At 44.2% G+C, this 21,187-nt stretch overlaps 1 protein-coding gene across 1 annotated transcript in view; it reads right to left on the bottom strand.

The window, feature by feature from the left end:
- Positions 1-1,497: 1,497 nt before the first annotated feature.
- The window catches only part of nipal3 (NIPA like domain containing 3), a 59,905-nt gene continuing 40,215 nt past the window's right edge, over positions 1,498-21,187 (bottom strand). The window contains exons 8-11 of the mRNA XM_073034525.1: positions 14,968-15,056; positions 14,000-14,063; positions 8,548-8,636; positions 1,498-4,243 (exon numbers count right to left, since the gene is read on the bottom strand). Coding sequence (XP_072890626.1) covers positions 4,080-4,243; positions 8,548-8,636; positions 14,000-14,063; positions 14,968-15,056 — 406 coding nt within the window. The 3' untranslated portion in view covers positions 1,498-4,079. The remainder of the gene's footprint in view (positions 4,244-8,547; positions 8,637-13,999; positions 14,064-14,967; positions 15,057-21,187) is intronic.

Consider the following 21,187-nt stretch of genomic DNA (forward strand, 5'->3'; position numbering starts at 1 on the left):
GTCTCAGCCAGCGAGTAACGGACAGGAGTGAGATACGCCAACTAGCAGAGTGGTGTTGCAACAACGTCAGTAAGACGAAAGAGCTGATTGTGGACTTCAGGAAGGGTAAGACAAAGGCACACATTATCAATCCTCATAGAGGGATCAGAAGTGGAGAGAGTGAGTAAGTTCCTGGGTGTCAAGATCTCTGAAGACGTAACCTGGTCGCAACATATCTATGAAGTTATAAAGAAGGCAAGTCAGTAACTATACTTCACACAAAAATACAACTGCAGATGCTGTGGATCAAAGAATATGAACACAACGCTGGAAGAACTCAGCAGGTCAGGCAGCATCTGTGAGAAAAGAGTAGCAAACGTTTTGGGCCGAGACCCTTCATCAGGAATGGGCATAGTATAGTGACTATACTTCATTAGGAGTCTGAAGAGATTTGATACACACAAAAACGTTTTTAGATGTACCGTGGAGAGGATTCTGACAGGCTGCATCACTGTCTGGTATGGGGGGTGGGGGGGCTACTGCACAGGACCGGAAGAAGCTGCAGAGGGTCATAAATTTATTTGGCTCCACCTTGGGCACTCGTCTACGAAGTACCCAGGACATCTTCAAGGAGCATTAATAACGGAGGTTATTAATGGAGATCTCAAAAAGGCAGCATCCATTATTAAAGACCTCCAGCACCCAGGGCATGCCCTTTTCTCACTGTTACCATTCGGTAGGGGGTACAGAAGCCTGAAGGCACACACTCAGCGATTCAGGAACAGCTTCTTCCCCTCTGTCATCCGATTCCTAAATGGACATCGAACCCTTGAACACTACCTCACTTTTTTAATATGTATTTGTTTTTGCATAAATTTTAATCTATTCAATATACACATACTGTAATTGATTTACTTCTTTATTTATTATTATTTTTTTCCTCTATATTATGTATTGTATTGAACTGCTGCTTCTAAGTTAACAAATTTCACGATACGTGCTGGTGATAACAAACCTGATTCTGATGTATTTCTTCACTGGTGCAGGGGTATGGAGTGGTGACATTAATAGTGAAACCTGAGGCAAGGGACATGTTGCTCTAAGGACCCAACCACCCTCTCCATCAAGGATCCCTAACGAACAACTCCAACCGTTAGTGATCCCAAGTATCATCCTAAAACCCCTTCCTTCCTTTCAACTTCTCCCATCTTTCCTTTTTAATAAAAACACTCCTACTTGCTCGGGCTTTTAAGCGTTTGCCGTAATATCACCTCATGTGATTCAACACCAAATTCTAACCCTCCCAGTGCCAGTTCCCACAATATCCCCTCATCCTCTCTTTCCCAAGTGCCTCATTTTCCATCTCCCTCTGCAGTACCGGGACCATTTCTGATAGTAGGTCATTACTGTTTGGGCTCAGATCTGAATACAGGGCATGAGTTACACCATCAGGTTATGCCCCACTATTCCACATCTCAAGACTACTGTCAGCAATGCACTTGCAGTTAACAAGAGAAGTGATATATAAATACAATCTTTATTGACCAGTTATTTCTCTCCTTTACTTATCTGTATGGAGGAAATGTTTACTGTCCAGCAGAAAATAACATACCGGTGTTTATTTAAATAGAGATAACAAATATTTTAAACTATGGAATTCAGCATACAGTAAAACACTCAAATTCTGCCAAGTGATCATTCAGATTTCTTGATCGTTGGGCATCTGGCTCACCAAGTAATGTTTGCTTCACACCCTTCCAATTTGCTCATTTCACGCATTCCCATTCATTGGTTCCAGTTCCCACGTGCTCTGACCTGCTGGGACCCAGCTCCTGTGCTCCTTTCCACACACCAGAGCCCCAGTTCTCAGGCACCCATCTCACTCTCCAGAGCCTCAGTTCCCACACTCCCATCTCTCTCCAGAACCCCAGTTTCTACACTCCCATCTCTCTCCAGAACCCCAGTTCCCACACACACATCTCTCTCCAGAACCCCAGTTCCCACACACACATCTCTCTCCAGAACCCCAGTTTCCATTCTCCCATCTCTCTCCAGAACCCGTTTCCATTCTTCCATCTCACTCTCCAGAGCCCCAGTTCTCAGGCACCCATCTCACCCTCCAGAGCCCCAGTTCCCACACTCCCATCTCTCTCCAGAACCCGTTTCCATTCTTCCATCTCACTCTCCAGAGCCCCAGTTCTCAGGCACCCATCTCACTCTCCAGAGCCCCAGTTCCTACACTCCCATCTCTCTCCAGAACCCCAGTTTCCATTCTCCCATCTCACCCTCCAGAGCCCCAGTTCCCACACTCCCATCTCTCTCCAGAACCCGTTTCCATTCTTCCATCTCACTCTCCAGAGCCCCAGTTCTCAGGCACCCATCTCACTCTCCAGAGCCCCAGTTCCTACACTCCCATCTCTCTCCAGAACCCCAGTTTCCATTCTCCCATCTCACCCTCCAGAGCCCCAGTTCCCACACTCCCATCTCTCTCCAGAACCCGTTTCCATTCTTCCATCTCACTCTCCGGAGCCCCAGTTCCCATACTCCCATCTCACCCTCCAGAGCCCCAGTTCCCACACTCCCATCTCACCCTCCAGAGCCCCAGTTCCCACACTCCCATCTCACCCTCCAGAGCCCCAGTTCCCACACTCCCATCTCACCCTCCAGAGCCCCAGTTCCCACACTCCCATCTCACCCTCCAGAGCCCCAGTTCCCACACTCCCATCTCACCCTCCAGAGCCCCAGTTCCCACACTCCCATCTCACTCTCCAGAGCCCCAGTTCCTACAATCCCATCTCTCTCCAGAACCCGTTTCCATTCTCCCATCTCACTCTCCAGAGCCCCAGTTCCCACACTCCCATCTCACCCTCCAGAGCCCCAGTTCCTACACTCCCATCTCTCTCCAGAACCCCAATTCCCACACTCCCATCTCACCCTCCACAGCCCGTTCCCACATTCCCATCTCTCTCCAGAACCCCAGTTCCCACACTCCCATCTCACCCTCCACAGCCCCAGTTCCCACACTCCCATCTCTCTCCAGAACCCCAGTTCCCACACTCCCATCTCTCTCTAGAGCCCCAGTTCCCACACACACATCTCTCTCCAGAACCCCAGTTTCCACTCTCCCATCTCACCCTCCAGAGCCCCAGTTCCCACACTCCCATCTCTCTCCAGAACACCAGTTCCTACACTCCCATCTCTCTCCAGAACCCCAGTTCCCACACTCCCATCTCACCCTCCAGAGCCCCAGTTCCCACACTCCCATCTCACCCTCCAGAGCCCCAGTTCCCACACTCACATCCCACTCTCAGTTCCCACTCCCATCTCTCTCCAGAGCCCCAGTTCCTACACTCCCATCTCTCTCCAGAACCCCAGTTCCCACACTCCCATCTCTCTCCAGAGCCCCAGTTCCCACACTCACATCTCACTCTCAGTTCCCACACTCCCATTTCTCTCCAGAGCCCCAGTTCCCACACTCACATCTCACTCTCAGTTCCCACACTCCCATCTCAGACCCCAGTGTCATTTCCCTTCTGGATTGCCGGGGCCTGATTCCCATACTCACTTTCCTCCGGCTGGAGTCCTGTTTTAGTGCTTGTAAACTTAACTGGCTCACTGGGGAACCTATTACGGTTGTGGTGTGGAAATAATACTAGAAAAGTAAGTTTGTCAGTCTAGCACCACTTAAGTCCCAAGGGCACCTCACTACCAGAGTTTTACTATACAGCAAATACACACAGTCATTAAATAAGGGATTTTAACCACAGAGAAGTCTGTGGTTACCAGACACAGGGAATGCAGGGGTAGATCAGGCGAGTGAGCGATTGGCTATCAGAAGTGCAACAAGTAATTCATCGTGTGGAATGGAGCAGGAGTCGCCCGTAGCTTCATTATTCTGCGACATGTTTGGTTTCTCCCATGGATCTCAGCAAGTAGAGAGGAAAGAATGGGAGCTTGTCGGACAGCGGGGGTCCTCTCAGTCAATCTCACTGTTGCTTCAGTCACAGGATGGGGAGTCCAAGGAGGGAAATTGAGGGCAGCTCCAGCAGAGCTCATGACTGGCCCAAATGGGCGGAGTTCGTCCTCCTCAGGCTGAGAGCTCAGTCTTGTTTGGACACAATCACTGGGCGAGAGGAACTAACTTCACATTGTGGGTCTGTATACTCGTTGTCGATTGGATTGGTGCTGTGCTCCAGGGTGCCATAGGAGAAAGAGCCACTCAGTTCCGGCTGCACTGGACTCTTAACGAACATGCTCCTGAGCCCTGGAAAAGAAACAAGCCATGGGTCTTCATGAAGCTCCAGCAATGTGGGGATATCAGAGGGAGGTGTGGGTGGAATAACATCAAAGCAGTCTGAGATTTTCACTTTTAACTAGAAAGCAGAAAACCCTCGACTGCCTGGCTTATATATTTTACAGAACTCTCTGCAGCAATAAATGTCAATCATGAACAACTAACCTTTAAAGAAACATAGAAAACCTGCAGCACAATACAGGCACTTCGGCCCACAAAGCTGTGCCAAACATGTCCTTACCTTAGAAATTACCTAGGGTTACCCGTAGCCCTCTATTTTTCTGAGCTCCATGTACCTATCCAAGAGTCTCTTAAAAGACCCTATCGTATCCGCCTCTACCACTGTCGCTGGCAGCCCATTCCAAGCACTCACCACATTCTGAGTAAAAAAACTTGCCCCCGACATCTCCTCTGTACCTACTTCCAAGCACCTTAAAACTGTGCCCTCTTGTGCTAGTCATTTCAGCCCTGGGATAAAAGCCTCTGACTATCCACACAATCAATGCCTCTCATCTTATACACCTCTATCAGGTCACCTCTCATCCTCCTCCGCTCCAAGGAGAAAAGGCCGAGTTCACTCAACCTATCCTCATAAGACATGCTCCTCAATCCAGGCAACATCCTTGTAAATCTCCTCTGCACCCTTTCTATGGCTTCCACATCCTTCCTGTAGTGAGGTGACCAGAACTGTGCACTGTACTCCAAGTGGGGTCTGACCAGGGTCCTATATAGCTGCAACATTACCCCTCGGCTCCTAAACTCAATCCCATGATTGATGAGGGCCAATGCATCGTATGCTTTCCTAATGACAGAGTCAACCTGCGAGGCAACTTTGAGTGTCCTATGGACTTGGACACCAAGATCCCTCTGATCCTCCACACTGCCATGAGTCTTACCATTATTACTATATTCTGCCATCATATTTGACCTACCAAAATGAACCACCTCACACTTATCTTTATGTTCATTTCAATTTCAAAATGTTGCACATAACTTTCAAAATACTCAAATGGACTACTTAGCAATCCCAATGTGGTAACCAAGTCAACTGGGGCTTTTACAAGGAAGAGGACAGGTAGTCACTCAGTACAGGAGATTGGGACTGCCTCAACTGTTCTCTAAAGAGCTGAAAGTAAAATCTGAGCAGATGGGATGAGAAACAAAGGGTCTTCATAATTCCATGAAAATCAAAGCTATATATAATAAATAATAAATGGTGATAAATAATAAATGGAAAGTGTGAATTTCCCTTTTTATTGAAGTCAGTTATGAAGAAAACTCATCTCCCAGTGACTGAATGGAAAACTTAAATTACACCCAGATGAATTATTTCCTGTTTTTCTCTCCACCGATATTGCCTGATCTGCTGATAACCCCCCATATATTCTGTTTTCAGTTTGTAAATATTACCATTTTCAGTTCAGTTGTGCTTTATAGAGAACTACCAATATATCTGTGGTTAAATCATTATCATTTATAGTTAAGCAAACTAGGGTTTTTAACTTTGGAGCTAAGGAGGAAGTGAGTTGACTTGACAGAGGTGTACAAGAGGCATAGATTGAGTGGATAGCCAGTGTTAGCCCATGCGAGTGTTAGAACGGGACACACATTTAAGATGACAGCTGAGGTGGCAGTGATGCTCTGAGGAGAAACTATTTTCTCAGGGGGTTGTTTCGGATCTTGAACTCACTAGCTGTGGCAACAGAGTAAACCGGAGTTTCCTGAAGGAACTGGAGAGGAGCTCAAATAGAAACAGGAGAACAGGACTTACTGGATTGCTTTATGAAGAGCTGGTGATGGGTCTGTTTACCTTGTGGGTGAGAAGGAACTTACCACAAGCATAAACTCTGACGTGCACCAGTTGGATAGTGAGCTGTGCCCGAGCTAAGGATCAAGTGCCAAGCAAAACCGTTCCTAAGTACACATGTGGTAACTATCAGTGAAATGCTGAGATGCTGAGGAAGTCTCAGATGCTGCATGGATTTAGGATAATCGAACGCGCAGAATGTTCCTGCAGTTACTTGTAGGCTGAGTTCAGGGTTTCTGAAACTAAGGAGCTGCTGCAGTCACTCCATGGTTTTCAGAAAGCTGAACCTTTCCAGGAGCTTTGTACCCTGGAAACACAGAGCTCAGATCGGCCATCTGCCAGGGTAAGAGGAGATGGACAGCTGGGGAGCGCTGAATACCAGGGAGGGTGGTGACTCCACCAAGGGAGAAGGGGTGGGTACACAGAAAAATTCATGGCTATCAGGCAAAGTCAACATGACTGTGTGGCTGGGAAATCATGCGTGACCAATTTATTGGAATTTGCTAAAACAACATAAAACCAATGCACAAACTATATTTAGATTTCCAAAAGAAGTTTTAAAGTGCTGCTTCAAGATTGCTTATCATGATTCTTGACTACACGAGTGAAAACGAGAGAGAAATTTTTGTTACTCTAGATCTGATGCAGCATAAAAAACACAGCAAGCATAAAGAAAACAATTAAAAAAAAACACAGAAACACAATAAATATAAAAGCAATCCCATAAAACAACGTACAAGTTAACTGCTTGAGTGTGGCTCTATATACAAAAGATTAGCTTATGTACATAGACTGACTGATATAAAGGGTCACTAGGTGGTAGGGGGTGGTGAGCTGGGTTAATGTGAGGAGATGTTGATGAAAACAAAAGTTCCAGGTGCAAGGGATAACTTTCTGTTATAACTATAAGATTGGGTGGCTTACAGGAAAAAATGTACAGGACAAAAATGGGTCTTTGGTTGGCAAAGTGAGATGTGCCACAGAGATCAGTGATGGGGCCTCAACTTTAAATGACTTGGATGCAGGCACCAAAAATATGGCTGTTAAACTTGCTGTTGATACGAAGATAGAGTGCAAATTGTAAAAGGGTGTAAGCAGTGTAAAAGATACAGATAAATCAGGAGAGAGTGAGCAAAGGTCTGGGGCCCACATCTCCACAAACACAAGCACTCATCCCCTATAACCCAACCCCAACACCAACCATAAGCAATAACCCCACCAACCTTAGCCACCATCCCCTTAGCATATCCATAACTTTAAACCTTGATAAGACAAGTGGTAGAATGAGAAAGAACCCAATAAAAGAAAGTAGGGTTGAATCAGGTTAATGAAGACGTGGGCCAGATCAGAGTGGCAGGGTTGAGGAACACTGAAGCTTCAGTAATGAGATCAAGAAAATACTAGAGGGATAATTTTCCCACTGCCTACATAATTACCTCCTAACCCTAACACTGAGCACAGTTACACAAAGCGTTGGCACGGGGAAGCAGCATCTATCATCAGGGACCCCCACCACCCAGGTCAGGCTCTCTTCTCGTTGCTGCCATCAGGAAGAAGGTACAAGAGCCTCAGGACTCACACCACCCAGTTCAGGAACAGTTATTACCTCTCAATCATCAGGGTCTTAAACCAAAAGTGACAGCACATCTGAAATAATCTGTATGGTATCAGACGGCTTATCTAAGGACCAATGTTACAGCGATACCACAGCACTTCACTCAGCCTCACTTGCCCCATCACTGAGATGCTCCCATAACCTATGGACTCACTTTCAAGGACTCTTCATCTCATGTTCTCGATATTTAATGCTTATTTATCTATTATAACTATTGCTTTCTTTCTGTATTTGCACAGTTTGTTGTGTTTTGCACACTGGCTGAACACCCAAGTTGGTACAGTCTTTCATTCATTCTATTATGGTTATTGGGTTTATTATGTCCATAAGAAAATGAATCTCAGGGTTGTATATGTGACATATATGTACTTTGATAATCAATTTACTTTAAACTTTGAAATGACATGAAATGCAGCAAAATGTGAAATGATTCATTTTGTGAATATTAAAAAACAAGAAGCGTTGTCTAAATGATGAGAGATTGGGGTGGGGTCTAGTGTATTATGCACATTAAACTGCTATGCAGATAAAGAAGTTGAGAGAACTAAGAGAATATTATTATTTTTTGCGAGGGAAATTCAATATCAAAGCTGTCTTATGTTTCTGTTATATTGGGGGAGTGGTGACAGCACATCTGGAGTAAAAAGTATGGTATGAGATTGCTTATTTACGGACCAATATAATAGTGGTGGAAGCTGTTCATAGAGATGAGATTGTCTCATGAAAAAGGTTGGACAGGTTGCGTGTGTTTCACTCGGCTTTTCCCACTCCCGTGCCTGCCACCTTTGCTCTTTTACGCTCCTCCACCACGCGTGTTGGCTGGGCCTGCCAGCAGTCTGCATTCCTACCCACCTGGAAACACATCCATGTCGATGTATGGTTCAAAGGCCCTCTTCTTGCTCCGTGTAATCAAAAAAACTCCTAGAAAGGCGATGCAGGATCTAAGGAAATTAAGAAATCAGAATCATATTCAGAACAAGTCCTAGTACGGCAAGCTAATTAGCTCCTTTCACTTGATCTTTCTCTGTAGTACTGAGTGTTATTTTTTCCAATTTGCCACTTTCCCTACAGGCACTGAATTCCACATCATAACTAATTGCTTTTTAAGAAATTTAATCTTAATTTGAATGTTTAGATCAAATTACCAGTGAGAACCAGGTTGTTTTGGTGATCAGCTTGGTGATCTTGTGTGGCCAGGGAAGAAGAATGAGTAAGTGAGTGTGATGGTGAAGACCAGCAAACAGAGTCAGACAGGGTTGGGTGGAAACGGAACAACAGCATCTGGGATGAGGAATTGTCGTGGTCAGTTATTTTATGGATAAACTGTGCAGTTCCTGTCAGAGTGGCCTTAAAACAAAGAGTCCCATGCAATACACACTGAATACCAAGACTCATTTTATGGCACACATTGCCCTCCATGTACAGTGGGAAGAGTATTACTCTAGGAAACACTCTCCAAGGGTATGGTTTAGAATGAGAATCCAACATTTTATTCCTGAAATCACAAAGAATTCAAAGTACATTTATTATCAAAGTATGCGTGCAGTTTACAACCCCTGAAATTCATCTTCTCCACAAAACGGAGAAGAACCATGGAACCAACCTATTCAAAGAAAAACATCAAACCTCTCCTCCTAAGCGCAAAAAGATCACGCAAACAGCAAAATCAAAAGTGTGAAAACACAGAATATAAAACACAAAATCAAAAGCTATTGTGTGGAATATATTTATCCCTTCACTCTCGATAGCATTCACTGCACTGCGGAATGAGTGAGGGGGCTGGTGGGCGTGCAGATGGAGATGGGAAAGGAAGCTCTGTTTATGAGAGCAATGGGTGGAAAATGGAGCCCGTGCTGGTGAGTATGGTGTCTGGAAACCATAGATGAGAGGTGCTTCCCTTCTCCTCGGCTGTGGTTTTCTTTGGATCTTATGACAAAGACATATCATAGCCTTCAGGCCATGGCACTTGACTGGACAATTTCAGATGGTCAGCTGTTCTATTCTTGTATTTCATATTTCTTCCAATTGGTTTTCGTTCTCTCTATTCTCTTCTGATTGGTTAAAATTTCCCCCATCATCTCCTCTGCATTCCTTCTCCAATTTAGCACCACCTTTCAATTGATATGACCACTTGAGATGCTCATCCTCTCCTGTCTTCCACACAATCACAAACATATCCTCTTTGTCCCATCGACCTCTTAGTCTTCTCTGCAACTCAAATGGAATACCTGCCCCAGTTCTAATGATATGTACCTTGACCTGAGATGTTAACTGCTTCTCTCTCCACAGATACTGACTGACCTACTGAGTATTTCCAACCCTGTTGTTTTTATTTCAGATTTCCAGCATCTGCAATTTTAGATTTTAAAATTATACGAAATATTTACCATCTGGTTCTTCAGGTTGCACTACATCTGCACAGTATTTACTCATTTAGATTTGACATCATTCTGATACAGAATAGAATGAGTATTATTTTTTCATATTTTCTTACAACACAGAAGCGGCCATTTGTCCCTGGAGTTCATGCTGGCTTTCAGAGCAATCCCATTCTCCCATTTATTTCCCTATAACCTCTATTTTCTCATATGCCTATTCACACCTAGATTACAGAACATAGAACAATACAGCACACAATGTTGTGCTGTCCTTTTAACCTACACTATGATTAATCTAGACTGGTGCGGTGGAGATATGTCTCTACCAAAGGCACTCCTTCCCCTAGGTAAGGTGTAACACCCGCTTAGCCCTCCGATCAGGGTCACGAGAAACCATGGGAGCAGGTGGCAGCCGTTGTATGAGGATCTGGTGCATATCACAAGTCCTGGCTATGTGACCACTGCCGCCGGGCAGACAGCCTCTGAAGAGTATTGGTAATGGCTGGGGTCACCTGCCTTGCAAAGACACTGCCCAGACGAAGGCAATGACAAACTACTTCTGTCGAAAAATCAGCCAAGAACTCATGGTCATGGAAAGACCACGATCACCTTCATCATACGAAACGGCACATAACAAACAAGTGATATGCTTAATCTAACCCTTCCCTCCTACATTGTCTTCCATTTTTCTACCATCCATGTGCCTATCTGAGGTTTTTTTTAATGCCCGTGAATAGTACTGCCTCTACCACCACCCCTAGCAAGAGTCTCCTGTCACCCACTCCCCAGGCGTAAGCTACTGTGCCATTTAACCCACACCCAGTACCTCTTACGGGGGAAACCAGAACACCCCAAGAAAAATATACACACTCACAAAAAGATGTGAGGATCGAACAAAGATTACTGGAGCTGTGAGGGAGATGTGCCGGCTGCATTACCCCACCAACTACTGCCTGATATTACTGTGGAGAATAAAAATTTACAAGGTTTCACATACACGATTCACCTGACGATTGGCCACTTAACAAGCCAATATTGGGGAGTCCCAGGCTGCTATTCGCCCTCTGTATTCAACTGTGCTACCACATCAGGTGGTCCGTCCTGCTGATGGGACAGGATACACCCAAGGACCGTGATGGAGGAGATAAGCACATTCTCTTCGGCTGGGATACAGAGATAGAGATTGTACTCTGAGTGGTGTGATGTAACCCATGATGTTCCCCGAGGTCTGCTTCCAGTCTTCAATGTTTCACCAGGGAAGGAGCAGAGAGTTGTACATGCCAAGTTTCTGAACAACACCAGATCAAGAGGCAATTTTTGTAGATGGGAGCAGCAAGAATAAACGAGCATGTTAAAACTGTGGCTAGTGAGGTTTTATGTAGACAAGGATGAGATCATCCAGTTTAAATATACGAAAACAAAGTAAGAGTTTTTTTCTTAAAATGAGAGACTAGGGAGGATTTAGATAATAAATTACTCAAAGCTAATAGAAAAGCATTTGGATATGAGCCCCTAACCTCATCCTGCCATGGATGAGAAAAATTATATTATTTTTGTGCTCAGTGAGGGTGATGATATCATCAGTAATCTAATTTGTTAAGTTTAGATCCAGTGCTTTGGAATAATTCCTGTTCCTCAGATGCTCAACAGTTCTTTGGTACACCGAAAGATGCTGCATCTTACAGGGGCACCTGGGTGAAACACAATTTCTGATCATTGCTGTACTACACAGGGATGAAGGTGCTTCGGAACTACAGGGCCTTGGTCAGGCTCCAATACCATATTCACGTTAGGATAGCAGGTTTCACAAAGTCACTTCTGGCCTTGGGGAGGTCACAGTTTACCAAGAACATTCCAGGAATCTAATTTATGCATTCAAATTGTTTGAGGGCCTCTTAGGTTTTGTAGATAAACTGTTTCTCTATATTCAGTGGGCATATCCTTAACTAGAGAACCTGACTAAGTAAAGTGTCAGGAAGCACATTGTCAGCCACAGGGCACAGTCACCCCAGCATTCTCCTTCAGAGGGCTGTGGATGTAATGGGTCAATGTTGATCATTTCTTTGAGCAGGGATAGGAGTAGGGAACAGGAGAACAGGCATGGGGTAAATCACATAGGCAGTTTTATAAACAGCACCGTTAATTTGTGTTGGCACTTTCCATGATTGAGCATTTCCATTTCTTCAGTCCTACATACATTTAAATAATGTTTGTTAAATTAATTCTCATCTTCCTTCCTACCAAAACTTGTTTAATGCTGATCGAAAAACTTTTAATTGGTCATGTGCTTGACCGTTTCATCAGTCTGTCAGGGTCATTGTGAAGTTGTTACTTAGCCACCTGAATTTCTTTTTCTAAAATTTCCAAATTTTATAATATCTCCAAATCCTGAAAGTGTTTTGAATGACTTCTATCTTTTAACTACTACTTCCCAATTAATTGGATCTCACCCGATTTCTGTTACTCGTCAATCTAAGATTCCAGTCTGCCTGGTCATCTTCACCTTCTATGCATTTCTCACGCTCCCTTCAAACCATTTGCAACCACTCCACATATAGTTTAAATATTTTGTTTGACTGTTCCTTATCATTTTCTCAATGTATTCTAAAGCTGGTTTTACTGTCACTATTCTTCAAACCAAAGATGGACCCACTTGCCCCCAGCTTCTCCATAAACAGTTCAAACACACCTTCTACTTTTATTGAATACCCTGAGGTTCTGTTTCTTCCACTCTTTGCTGTGAGAAAGAGAAACTTTGGGAAAGAGAGCATGAGAAAGGGGGAGGGAGCACGAGAGACACAGAAGGTGAAGATGAAATGATGCCAGACTTGACTCAGTGTTAATTCTCCAATGACTAGTTTGGTTCTGGATATGGCTTGGGAATTTTATCCTACGTTCACTCTGAAGTCTGCAGCTCTGTTTAGATCCAGCTCCGATCCGGTGTTGACTCACACTTGGCTCAGCCACCGACAGCTGGAGCAGGTGCAAAGCAAAGGGTGTGAATTCCGGACCAGAGGCAGACCAGCCCAGACTGCCTCCTCTGCTCCTATCCAAAGTAAACTATTCTTATTCTGTAACAACCTGTCTGACACTTGGGGTCATTGTTGCCAGTGATGCGGTGGAAGAAACCAGGCATGAACAGGGGAATGCTGTGGTAGGGAGCAGTCACATCACACTGCCATTTAAACACAGTGACCATTTAAAACTACATCACCAGCAATTGTAAAGGCAAGGCATTTTCAATTGGACCATTCGAAAATTCTATTATTAACCTGAAATTAGCTTGTAGTTGACCTGGATTCATATTTTAATAAAAAGATCTGTTCGCTGAATTCTCGCCTGCATCTCTCTCCAGTGCCGACTTTAACATAGAACGTAGAAACCCACAGCACATTACAGGCCCTTCGGCCCACAATGTTGTGCCGACCATGTAACCTACACTAGAAAAGGCCTAGAATTCCCCTATCACATAGCCCTCTGTTTTCTAAGCTCCATGTTTTATTCATCAATACCAGCATCCCTTTTCTCCCCATCACTACCATTCCTGGATACCTGTGGCGAGAAACGTGTTTTCAACCGCCCCCTTCTTTGAGACAGGCTGGTTACTACAGTTATACCAAGTCACAATTCGCCTCTCTGCAGTTCACTAACTTTACTAGCCAGGCTCCGTGCATTTACCCTGCGTTTCTTGGGGTGCAAACATACCCACAGTAACAAGAACTTGGGTCCTGCACCCAACACAAGCTGTCGCAGCTGGAAGAGCTAAATGCGGCCGAATGTAAAACACACACACACACACTCAAAAAAAAGGGTCATTATTCATGAGAAATTGGAACTGGAAACCTGCACACATTTCCGGTGCTATTGCCAGAGGCATGAATTAATCCCACCGTCACGCAGTCAGTGTGTTTACGGCATCTACCTACCCGAGGATGAACATGCAGATGTGAAGAGCATCCGAACCATTGAACTCTAAATAAAACGTGGCCCCTAGAAAGCAAAACAAGTCAGTCAGGGCGGGTCAGGTTTCACTGTCTTTGCTCCCACCCCTCTGGCCTTCACCAGTCACCACTCCCAATCAAAACCACTTTCCAGCTCCTCTCCATTCACAGGGACTGCTACACACTTGGGCACTAAAAGTTAAGACTGTTTATTGTTATTACTCAGTAAATGAGTGTTAAGGAGAATGAATGACTTTTACTCCAGATCTGATGCAGCGTTAAAAATAAACACAGTAAGCATAAAACTATAAAGACTATAACACTATCAATATGAAAGTAATCCTACAAATAACAATATATAAGTAGTGCACGGGGGGGGGGGGGGGGTGAAGGGCGCTGAGGGACTGTAGAGAGGAGTGGCTTTTAGCTGTGATGGGGGGGTGGGTTAATGGGTGGAGGTGTTGATCACCTGATGGCTTGGGAGCAGTAACTGTTTTTGAGTCTGGTGATCCCCGTGTGGAAGCTGTGTAGCCTGTTCCCTGACAGAAGTGGGGCAGACAGACAATAAGCAGGGTGGATGATACTGCTGGCATTTTTCCCGGGATCTTTCTGTACACGTGTCCTTGATGGCAGGTAGGATGGTGCACTGAGCAGTTTCACAACCTGCTGGAGAGCCCTCCGGCAAGAGACTGCAGTGATACAACACGTTTGGATGCTCTCTGCTGCGCATCTGTACAAGGTTGTGAGTATAGATGTATGTAGTCCAGTTCTCTTCAGCCTCCTCAGAAAGTAGAGGCCACACTAAACCGAGAGGGCTGCTACATCACATGCTTCCTGTGGCCTCCTACCCATTTGCAGGCTCCCAACTGCTCAAGCTGTTAACTCACTCACAGTGATCTATTCAGCTTTCTAACATTTAATATTCCCCGGAGGTCGTTAATTGGTCAACTCACCAGCAATGACAGTAATGGTTGTGGAAAAAATGTAGCTGACGCTAGTAATCTGGGATGGATCATACAGCTCAGAAACATCACGCAGGAACCTTCAGAGAAACAAGGAACAGCTTCAGTCTTGAGCTCCACACCACATCACACTCGCCAAGAACACTGCGTACAAACACTGAAACCTCAGGGCCTCCCACGCCATACTACAGACTAAATAATAAATCCACTCCAAACTGTAAAGAAGCAGTTTCTGTTAGAACAGCATGTGCCACAGTGTCCAGAGCATGGACGGACAACACTGTTCCCATAAAGTGGTGGAAGGGAAGGAGAGTTCTAATCCACAGACGACAACACATGGCCTCACTGTCCCAGAGTGCATCTTGTCCTATTTTACAGTGACAAAATCTGTCCCATTATTGAGTATCAGAGGACAGACCTAGTCACACTGCCCACAGAGAATAGAGGGGTGAAAGAAAACATGCCTGAATTATTGGTGCAGTTAAAAGACAGACTGTCCACCTGTCCCATGGGGGGGGGGGGGGCAAGGGGAAAGGGCAGTATCTGATGCTCTGTACTAGGAGGCAGTAACAGCACTGCCCCAGAGTTTGATTAATTGTGATTTAGTGTCTAAGAACACTCTCAGGAGTAAAAGGACATTGTTAGAAAGAGAAAATGCATACAAATGTATTTGACACACTGCATCTGACTGTGAAAGCAAATGACCATCTACCAGCCCACGCATTAAAGTGCGATAGAATGCAGTCTCAAACACAAAAAAGTCTGCTGGAAATGCGGTCTGCCTCACCACCCCTAAATATGAAAGTGAAAATTAGAAAAAGCTGCAAACGGAAATCTCAAACAAGAACTGAAATTGCTGGAAATAATAAACTGCTCAGGCAGCAGCTCCGGAAAGGGAAAAAGAGTTAACATTTCAGGTGACGACCCTTCATCAAAACTGGAAGTATAGTCTGTAACTCACTGACCCCAGAATTAGTGTACAACATGTCATTCCTCATCCAGGACTGAGGAAATTCTTTAAGTGGTGTGACTAACGTGAGAGATATAAAAGTTAACATTAAGAAGGTAGAATGTTGTACCCTGGAAGTAAGAGACACACATTAGATGAGGATCTTCGAAAGTAGATAAAACACCCAACCGGTTAGGTTATATTCCAGGCTCTTAAAAGAAACACGGGAGGAAACAGTGTGGGCTCTGGCTATGGTTTTCCAATCTTCTCTAACAAGTCGCTGCCGAAGGACTGGAAGGCTGCTGGTGAAATACGGTTGTAGAAAAAAGAGGAAAGGGATACACCAAAGAAGTAAGGGCAGTCAGCCTGACATTAGACATGGGTAAATTATTGGATGAAGTTCTGTGGGGTATTAATTCGCATTTAGTGAGCGAGAATTACCGTAATGAGGGATGTCCAGCATGTATTTGGTTAGGGACGGACATGTCTTACTGACTAAAAATTAAATTTTTTGCTAAGGGGTGGTAAGGAGTGTCAGTGGGGGTAAAGAGTTTGATGCAGTGCTCATGGATTCAGCATAGTGTTTGTCGAAAACCCAGGGGGCAGATTGGTCAAGAAAGTAAGGGAAAGCAGGATGTGTGTGATAGGAAAGTTCCTCATGAGTTTTTGTGATTAGAGGGCTCTAAGCAGCAGAATTCCACGGAATTTATATGAGGCTCTCTGCTTTTTATTGTACTTATAAATGATAAATAATTTGGGCTTGACATTGGCATTGACGTAATACACAAGACCAAAATTGGCAGTGTGGTTGATAGCACAGAAGAAAGTTTTAGGCTAGGAAATGAATATTACAGACTGATTAGATGGACAAAAAAGGGTCAAATGGAATTAAGGGTAGGGAAGTGGGAGTTGATATACTGGAGCTATATTTTTCTGGAACAACAGGGACCGAGGAGAGATTTGAGTCTTATATAATTGAGACGTCTTGGCATGATGTAGAGGAGATTTATTTCCCTTGTCGGAAAATTCAGTAACCAAGGGATATAGATTTAAGTTCATTTGGCGCAAACTTAAAAAGGGAGGACAGAAAAGATTATTCCACTCAAAAGCAGATTTGGAGTTCATTGCTTGATAGGATGGTGGAGCAAACGCATTTAAAAAGTTATGTGGCTGACTGTAGCCTGACTGACTACAGAGAGTCTTATCCAGACCCATGGTGCAAAGTTACTGGGCCTAACCTCTAGTGCCAAGAATGAAAACACCGGATCTGACACAGTTGAAGAGATTGAAAGGGAAGAGTCTCGTCGGCTGTGTCAGTACATTAACTTTCTGAGTCTGACTGAACAGAAATAACTATGCAAGATGTAAAACAACCTTGTTTATTTATTTAGAGATACAGCATGGCAACAGGCCTTTCCAGCCTAATGAGCCATGCCACACCATCCAATTACAAAGGTGACAAAACTGCAACACCCAGGCTTTAGTTCTTCGATGTATCAGTTTCTTCTTTCATAATGTTTCAGCAGCAACCTTCCAGTCCTTCAGCACTAACTATACTCAAAGAGAATTGGAAAATTTCAGCTGCAGCACAAAAACTCTTGCCTCTTTTGTTTCTTTTAAGAGCCGGAGACTGGTAACTTATCGACTGTTGAAGATTTTTACTTTTGTTTATTACTTCCAAAATACCACATTTCTTCCTAGTGTCAATGGCTGTATCTCCATATTACTGTGAAGACAGAGGCAAAACATTTTCACCCAAATTAGACCATTTGGCCCTGCTAAGCCATTCAGTCAGGCTAACCAGCCTATCATTTCCTTTCTACTGCCTCCCTCCTGTCTTGAAGAGTGGAGTGACATTTGTAATTTTCCCGTCCTCTGGAACTATTACAGAATCTGATGAATCTTGAAAGATCATTACCAATGCCTCCAAGCCTCCACAATCTCTTCAGCCACTTCTTTCAAAACCCTGGGTGTAGTCCATATGGTCCAACTGACTTACCCATCTTCAGAACTTTCAGCTTCCCAAGCACCTTCTCCTTAGTAATAGAAACTATCCTCATTTCTGCCGCCTAACATACTCGAATTTCTGCCATACTGTTAGTGCCTTCCTCAATGAAAATTGACGCAAAATACTTAACAAGTTCATCTGCCATTTCGTTGTCCCCATTACTACCTCTCCAGCATAATTTTCCAGCGGTCCAATGTCTACTTTTCCCTCTTTTTTAAAAAACTCTTTATATATCCAAAGAAACTTTGGAATTTGCTTTTATATCATTAGCTAGCTTACATTCATATGTCATCTTTTCCATTTTATTGTTTTTTAATTGCCTTCTGTTGGTTTTTAAAAGCTTCCCAATACTCTAACTTCCCACTATTTTTTGCTGTATTAAATGTTTTCCCGTTTGCTTTTATGCTGTCTTTGACCTCCCTTGTCCGCCACATTTGCCTCATCCATCTTTTAGAATACTTCTTCATCTTTGGGATGTATCTATGCTGCACTTATCGAATTGCCCCGGAAACTCCAGCTGTTATCCCTGAGAGTCTCTATTTCCAATCTATTTTGGCCGGCTCCCCTCATGCCTCTTTAGTTCCCTTTACTTCACTGCAATACTGATACACCTGACTTCAATTTCTCCCTCTCAAACTGCAGGGTGAATTCTATCTTATTGTGACCACTGTCCCTTTACCTTAAGCACCCAAATCAAATCTGGTTCATTTCACAACACCCAATCCAGAATTGCCTGTCAGAATTGTGGTGGGTTCAACCACAAACTGCTCCAAACAGCCGTCTCGCAGACATTCTCTTGGAATCCAGCACCGACCTGAATTTCCCAATCTACCTGCCCCCCATCGACCTTATCTTCCATATGGACATGCTGAAGTACCAACTTCAAACTGGACTGATCGTTTAGGGAGATGGGCTGAGGAATGGCAAATAGATTTCAATTTAGGTAAATGAGAAGTGAGCAATTTTGGACATTTAGAACTACGATTGGACCTATGCAACTAATGGTAGGGCACTGACAAGTGTTGTGGAACAGAGGGGCCTGGCAATACAAGTGCACAAGGTTGAGTGGAAGTGGGTGCACAAGTAAACAGGGGGAAGAAAGCATTTAGCACGCTGGCCTTCATTAGTCAGGGCATGGAGTTCAGGAGTCAGGATATTGTGTTGCAGTTATACAAGTCATTGGTGAGGCCACACTTGGAGTATTGTGTACAGTTTTGGTCACCCTATTACAACAAATACATCGTCAAGGTGGAGAGGGTGCAGGAAAGATCTACGATGACAGCGCCTGAACTAGAGGGCCTGACTAATCTGTAGGGACAGGCTGCCTATACTGGATCTTTGCAGGAGAGTGAGGGTTAACTCACAGACGTTTATAAAATCATAAGGGAAATGGATGATATGGATCAGGCGAATGGCCATATTCTCCTCCCCACGGTGGGGCAGACCGAAACTAGAAGGTACGAATACAAGAGGGGAGGAATTGAAGAGATATGAGAAGTAGTTTCTTTGCACAGAGGGTAGTGAGTACCGGAAATGAGCTGTCAGAAGAAGAGGTAAGGCATGTATGACTGCACCATTTACAAATCATCTGAATAAGTACGTGGAAGGGAGGGCCTTGGAGCAACTGAAACGGTGAACATTGTTACTGGAACAGTGAAGGTTACATAAACTCAATTGTTCCATTAATCAATACACTGCCATTTAAGAACACAAGGAACACAAGAATGGGCTGTGGGTCATTGAAGACTGCTCTGCTATTCAGTATGATTGATCCTTTGCCAGATCCTCTTACGCTCGGATTCCCTTAATGTCCCAAAATTGATCAATGTTGACAACGACTGCAAACACTTTCTAAGTATTCCTAACCTTCCAATAAAGAAAACTTCAAAGAATTCTCTACCTAGAAAAGTTGATGGAAAGAATTCACTCTGGAAGAAATAAAGATCAGTACTTTATCACAGAAATTTATAATAATTTATAGTAAATAGAACAGTCAATGTTAACATAGAATACACTCAAATCAGTGTGAATTAATCAGTCTGATGGTCTGGTGGAAGAAGCTGTCCTGAAGCCTGTTGGCACTGGCTTTTATGCTGTGGTACTGTTTCCTGTATAGTAGCAGCTGGAATAGATTGTGGTCGAGTCCCCAATGATCCTACGGGCCATTTTTTACACACTTCTCCTTGTAAATGTCCTGAATCGTGGGAAGTTCACAACTACAAATGCGCTGGCCTGTCTGCTCCACTCTCTGCAGAGTCCTGCGATTATGGGAGGTACAGTTCCCATACCAGGCAGTGATGCAGTCAGTCAGGATGCTCTCAATTGTGCCCCCGTAGGAAGTTCTTAGAATCTGGGGGTCCATACCAAACTTCCTCAACCGTCTGAGGCTAAAGAGGCACTGTTGTGCCTTTTTCACCACACAGCTGGTGTGTACAGACCATATGAGGCCCTCGGTGATGTGGATGCTGAGGAACTTAAAGCAGTTTACCCTCTCAACCCCAGATCCATTGATGTCAATAGAGGTTAGCCCATCTCCATTCCTCCTATAATCCACAACCAGCTCCTTTGTTTTTGCAACATTGAGGGAGAGATTGTTTTCTTGGCACCTCTGTGTCAGAGAGATGACTTCTTCCCTATAGGCCATCTTGTTATTGCTTGAGATAAGGCCAAGCAACGCAGTGTTATCAGGAAATTTAATTAGCAGATTAGAGCTGTGGGAGGCGACACAGTCATGGGTATACAGGGAGTAAAAGTGTTAGCACACAGCCCTGAAGGGCTCCTGTATTGAGAGTCAGAAGGTTGGAGGTAAGGGAGCCCACTCTTACAACCCGCTGGCGATCTGACAGGAAGTCCAGGATCCAGCTGCACAAGGCAGGGTCAAGGCTGAGGTCTCTGAGCTTCCTGTCGAGCCTGGTGTTGAATGCTGAACTGCATTCTCATTTGAGAGATAGAAGAGAACAGAAAGGGTGTCCTGATGAAACATCAACTGTTCATTCCTCTGCATGGATGCTGCCTGACCTGCTGAGCTCCTCCAGCGTTTTGTGTCTGTTGCTCTGAATCTTTTGTATTTAGAAAGGGTGAACATTTACACTATCAAATTCTATGATTCTCTCATTTTCACTTGGCAGCTAAAGTTTGTGAATCAATGAATTATAATCTTATATATATGAATTTCATTCTTGAATTATATCTGGCTGTTAGCAAGTCCTGGCTATAACTGAAGTAATATACTGAGAGAGTGACACTGTTTCACA

This window comes from Hemitrygon akajei, chromosome 32 (genome assembly GCF_048418815.1).
Source record: "Hemitrygon akajei chromosome 32, sHemAka1.3, whole genome shotgun sequence".
NCBI lineage: Eukaryota > Metazoa > Chordata > Chondrichthyes > Myliobatiformes > Dasyatidae > Hemitrygon > Hemitrygon akajei.